The sequence below is a fragment of the Mus caroli genome, chromosome 4, assembly GCF_900094665.2.
Source record: "Mus caroli chromosome 4, CAROLI_EIJ_v1.1, whole genome shotgun sequence".
Lineage (NCBI taxonomy): Eukaryota > Metazoa > Chordata > Mammalia > Rodentia > Muridae > Mus > Mus caroli.
In genome coordinates, this window is record NC_034573.1 from 17,513,008 (window position 1) to 17,519,178 (window position 6,171).

At 36.8% G+C, this 6,171-nt stretch overlaps 1 protein-coding gene across 3 annotated transcripts in view; it reads left to right on the top strand.

Annotated features, from left to right (window-relative positions):
* Positions 1–6,171, top strand: part of Fbxl4 (F-box and leucine rich repeat protein 4) — a 74,281-nt gene that overhangs the window by 43,337 nt on the left and 24,773 nt on the right. For all 3 annotated transcript variants that reach the window (XM_021159721.1, XM_029476214.1, XM_029476213.1), the window contains exon 6: positions 601–814. In XM_021159721.1, the coding sequence (XP_021015380.1) occupies positions 601–814 (214 nt within the window). The remainder of the gene's footprint in view (positions 1–600; positions 815–6,171) is intronic.

Sequence of the window (6,171 nt, forward strand, 5' to 3'; positions counted from 1 at the left end):
GTTTATAATATCTTTTTTTTTAAAAAGATTTATTTATTTTATTATATGTAAGTACACTGTAGCTGTCTTCAGACACTCCAGAAGAGGGAGTCAGATCTTGTTAAGGATGGTTGTGAGCCACCATGTGGTTGCTGGGATTTGAACTCCTGACCTTCGGAAGAGCATTCGGGTGCTCTTGCCCACTGAGCCATCTCTCCAGCCCCAGGATTTCTTAATTAAACCTGTCATTACTGTGTATAAAGTATATTACCCCATTCTGAATGGGCATTGTTGAGAGTGATATATACTGAGAGACTAGGGTTTTATGTTGTAGATTTTCCAGCTCGGATATGAATTGCAGGTAAGCAGAACCATCTCCTCTGTCATCTTAATCTCTACTTAGTATTAGCTGACTTTGTACCGTGTTAATCCGTGTGAATTCATTTTTCTTCTCCATGAACATTTCAGCATGCAGTAAGATCCCAGTGAATCAAGTTATGTATTTCCTTTAGTAGAAATCTGTTCTCTTAACTGTGTCTGTTAGGAGGTGATACAATTTCAAAGTTTTTACAAAGGTATCATTTGATTGTATAAAATTTCCATGGATTATTGTTTCCACAGGTTTCTAAAAGTGTGTGGGTCTGAGTTACTACGCCTTGAATTATCCTGCAGTCACTTTCTTAATGACACTTGCTTGGAGGTTATTTCTGAAATGTGCCCAAATCTACAAGACTTAAATCTCTCATCCTGTGATAAACTCCCACCTCAGGCTTTTGGCCATATTGCCAAGTTATGCAGCCTCAAGAGGCTTGTTCTCTATCGGACAAAAGTAGAGGTAAGAATAACTCATTTGTGGTTTTCTTAATAAAATATCTGGCTGAATAGTTAATTGCTTTCAAATATTATTGTGATTTCTCATTTTAAAAGAGGTTATGACATCATGTGAACACTCCAAAATAATTAAAGCATCTTTAGTCACTTCAGAGTGATAAACTTTTCAATGATGTTCCTGATCCCTGGGAAAGCAATGTGTAGGGTAGGACAGTGAGCCAAGTGCTGGCAGAGAGTGACTTGGAAGAAAGAGTGGGGAGGCTGCTGACATGCAGGAGGATTTTCACTTGAAGTAGGAGGAAGCAAAGTGCGTGGTATTAGAAGTGGACATCGAAGTAAAATAATTAGTGGTACCGTAGTAACTGGGTTTCATGTTCACAAAGCGGGATCTGTCGTGTGTGCTTACTTTTCTCACATATATCTGTAGGACATATTTCAATGTTAGTATGTGTTAGTACCTAACTTTTCATTAACTGTACACTGTGTGTTATACTACATTCTACTCGCCTTTCCCTAAATAATTATTATAGTGGGATTTCTTGGACCTGCCAGCAGAAGAATAATGACATAGAGGCTTATTAATATTTATATAGCTTAGGCCTAGCTTAGACTCCCTCTTAGCTAGCTCATTGAACATAATTAACCAATCTGTTCTAGTCCATGTCTGCCATGTGGCCCCTTACCTCTCTTTCCCCCAAGGCCTGCAGTAGCCCTCCTACCAACCCAAGCTGCATGGCCTGGAAGGGGAGATCACACTTGCACACACGTACCGCACTCTGCCTCCGGCTAGTGTCCAAGCCTATCTGAGAGTCCGAGGTTGCTAGGAAGCCACTTCTAGCTCTGGGAAGCGCCTGTTCCTCGCCTTCCTTCCAGAACTGTTCTCTAGGCCTAAGCTTAGATTTACTGCCCCACATTGGGGGCCAATATTTCTGGCTTTCTACAAACGTGTCAGCTATATTAATAAAGACACAGAGTCTCTTGTATATTTAAAAAGCGTAGGCCTCTAGCTTGAGCTACAGCTTCTCTAACCTGCCAGCTGCCATGCCTGGTCTACATCTCTGCTCACGTCAAGCCCATCCACCTCTGAGCCTCCTTGCTGATCCCTGCCTCTGACTTTCCTCCCATTGTCCCTTTCTCTCAGCCAAGAAGTGCACCTTCCAATTCTGGTCCAGTTATTGCCCAGCTCTTTAATAAAGCCACCCAGAGAAGGCCTTAGGCAGATGAGAAAGAACAGAGACACCTTAACACAGTCACTCCAGCAGATCATGATTTTATTTTCTGTGTTCATTTTATAACATGTCTGACTCATGACAGTCTTCTGTAGAGAGTTTCCACTTGCATAATCTTGTTACTGTGAGACAATGATACTTCAGGGATGCAAAGATCCTGTTTCTTCCTTCTTTCTCTTCCAGACAAGTAGGCCTGCTTTTGGTTAGTTCAACATTCTTACTTAATTCCAACTCGGAGCTCTGTCCATCTTCTTGTCTACACTGTTTTCCCAGCATGTTTTGTATCTTAATAATTAACAGTGGTATTGTTCATTTAAAATTTTAAAAGATGGCTCCTTGAATAGTGGTTAAAATAAAGTCTCTCCTTATTTGCACCTCTTACTTGCACACAGTTTTATTGTCTTTTAAACATTCCTACCAAGCTCTAGCATGATCACTATTTTCCTTTTTGTATTCTGTTTCTTCATATTAGGATATACAATTTTATATATAGTGGTGAATAATGCCCTTCTTTTTCATTGCCCTGCTTCTAGGTTCTAGAATAGAATCTGGTCTGGATATGACATGAGTAAATATTTTCTAAGTGAATGAATTCAATAAAAGAACTGTTACATTTCTTAAAATGCTATACCAATGACTTTCTCACTATAATGAACCTTTACGAATCTTAAATGTTTTTTGGTTCAGGGTGTTCAGCATCTTAGTATTTCAGTTTCTCCCTCTAAGATAAAAATACAGGTCTCATTGGGTCATTATGGTGACTAAATTATATGCATTGTATTTAGGCAGTTCCTAGAGCAATATAAGCAACTGATAAAGGTTGTAATAACATTGTTACAACTGTTTTGTCGGATAATGTTTTACTGTGAAGGGAAAGAATGTCCTCACTATTGTATTCAAATACTTTTGGTGGATCTATATACTTATTTTACTTGATCGTTCATTTCTCATCGGGAGTTTCATTTAGAAGTTATTACATTCCATTTTGCACTCTGATAAAACTTCTGATCTGCTCATGTAGGTCTTCTTTTATGTCTTGATACATGTTATAGTTTTCTTAACTTAGATCCTAAGTAATTCTGACCACGTTTATATGTTACACGTTATGCTTTCAGGTGCTGTTTTTCTCTTTCGTTTAATTTTTACTGTTTATTATTAATATATAGGGGAGCATGGGATTTTAAACATATTTATGTCCTATTTGTTCCCCTTAATGAATGCTTACAATTGTTCTAGTCATTTTGGGTCTGTGGAGTGTAGCATGGTATTGTCTATTTTATGGCTAATATCCACTTATAAGTGAGTACATACCATGCGTATCTGTTTGGGTCTGGGTTACCTTACTCAGGATGATATTCTCAATTTCAATTCATTTACCTACAAAATTTATGATGTCTTTGCTTTGAATAGCTAAAATGTACTTCATTGTATAGATAGAATACTTTCTTTTTTCCATTCTTTAGTTGAGAGACATCCAGGTTGCTTTCACTGATTTCATTTATTTACAAATAAGACTACTATGAACATAGTTAAACAAGTGCCCTTATGGTATAGTGGGGTGTCTTTTGGGTATATACCAGGAACGGTATAGCTGGGTCTTGAGGTAGCACTAGTCCTGGTTTTCTGAGAAAGCATGAATTGATTTCCAAAGTGATTGTACAAGTTTGTACTCCCATCAGCAATGAAGGACTGTTCTCCTTAGCTCCACATTCTCACCAGCATGTGCTCTTGTTTGAGTTTGTGATCTTAGAGATTCTGACTTGTGTAAGATGGAATCTGAGCATCATTTGATATGCATTTCCCTGATGACTAAGGACTTTGAATATTTCTTGGCCATTCCTCTATTGAGAATTCTTTCTTTAGCTCTGTACCCCATTTTTAATTGGGTTATTTTGGTTGTTGGTGTCTAACTTCTTGAGTTCTTTGTAAATTTTGGATATTAGCCCTCTATCTGATGTAGGGTTAGTAAAGATCCATTCCCAATCTGTAGGCTGCCATGTTGTCCTGCTGACAGTATCATTTGCCGTACAGAGGCTTTTCAGTTTCTTGAGGTCTCATTTATCAGTTGTTGATCTTAGAGCCTGAGCCATAAGTCACCCACTGTACCAGTGAGTTCAAGACTGTTTTCCTCTTTCTGTTTTATTAGGTTTAGTGTATCTGGTCTTACACTGAGGTCTTTGATCCACTTGGACTTGAGTTTTGTGCAGGGTGATAGATATGGATGTATTTGCATTCTTCACATGCAGAAATCCAATTAGACTCAGACCATTTGCTGAAGATACTTTCTTTTTTCCATTGTATGGTTTTGGCTTCTTTATCAAAAATCAAGTGTCCATAGGAATGTGGGTTTATTTCAGGGTCTTTGATTTAATTCCATTGATCAACCTTTCTCTTCTTATACCAGTACCATGCTGTTTTTATTAGTATTGCTCTGTAGTACAACTTGAGGTCAGGGATGATGATACCAACAGAAGTTCTTTTATTGTTCAGGATTGTTTTAGTTATCCTGGGTTTTTGTTTGTTTGTTTGTTTCTCCATTATGTAGTTGAGAATTGCTCTGTCAGGTTCTGTAAAGAATTGTGTTGAAATTTTGATGGAGATTGTGTTGAATTTGCAAATTCCTTGTTGTAAAATGCCCCTTTTCACTATGTTAATCCTACAGATAAGTCAACATGGGAGATCTTTCCATCTTCTGATATCTTCCTCAGTTTCTTCCTTCAGTGACTTGAAGTTCTTGTCATATAAGTCGTTCACTTGTTTGATTAGAGTTAAACCAAGGTATTTTATATTATCTGTGGCTATTGTAAAGGGTATTGTTTCCCTGATTTCTTCCTCAGCCCATTTATCATTTATATTAAGGAGGGATATTGCTATTTTTCTGAGACTTAGTTATTTGTTCAGTGAGAAGATGGTCATGAGTACCACTATTTCAGTGGCCTGTGGAAATGAGAGCGAGTCATCAGTTGGTGGAAAATTGTCAACTGTCTTTTCTTGAATAGGATTATCCATTCTAAAGTGCCATGTTTTTATTCTTGCTTTTACTGTATATGATATATACACATACAACTTGTTGGTGTCTATTCTTTATGCTATTAGCTTAGTGGCATATTTTATGTGACTGTATAATTTAGATTAATAAACTATAGTTTTAAAAGACAAGCAAAATTCTATGTTACTGGTCAGTGTACTATATAGTCTGAGACCCTTTAAATGAGATAATGCCTCAGTTTTAAATTTTCTGATTATTTAACTTCATTAACTTTGTAATATACTTAAGTATTAAAGATGACATTGAAAAGAAAATAAGGTAAAATCGAACTTTCAGGGTATCTCTTAGCTAAAATGATTTGGGAAAATAAACTTTTGAAATGTTATTTACTCATATGACCTAATTGTCAATGAATCATTAATCTGTGATTTTCTTAAGTTTTCCTAGAGACTGATGCACTATGACTGAATGTTTTTTATAGTGTGACTTAAGGGATTGAGAGCTCCTGTCTAGAGTGGACATTTATATATACATACTGAAGTCTAGAGAGTGCCAGTTCTAGTTTCTCCCACTTATATAAATATGGATGTAAAGTCTTCCACTGTATGGATGTATTATATAAGGTCTAGATAGTGCCTTATCTTACCTACCTACTTTTTTGGTGAGCTATCTGCTAAATTAACAATTTTTAATGTTGTGTGTATAAAATTTGGGTTTTTATTTATCTAAAGTTTGAAAATGATGTGTTTTAGTGATATAAGTGGTAGAGTCAAAATTGAGAAATTTGCTTAGGCTGTTCCCTTTAATGCTTCTCGAACCTGTTTAAGCTCTGCCCATGCCCCCTCACTTCATTACTTCCTCATTTGGGATCTCCACCAGAGTCCTCATAGACACCAAGTAAAGCCTGGAAGGGAGAAGGTGATTTCAGCTGATTTCTTTCCAGTCAGGCTGCAGACACCTCCCTCCCTCCTTTCTTCCTTTCTTCCTTTCTTCCTTTCTTCCTTCCTTTCTTTCTTTCTTTCTTTCTTTCTTTCTTTCTTTCTTTCTTTCTTTCTTTCTTCTTTCTTCCTTCCTTCCTTCCTTCCTTCCTTTCTTTCTTTCTTTCTTTCTTTCTTTCTTTCTTTCTTTCTTTCTTTCTTTCTT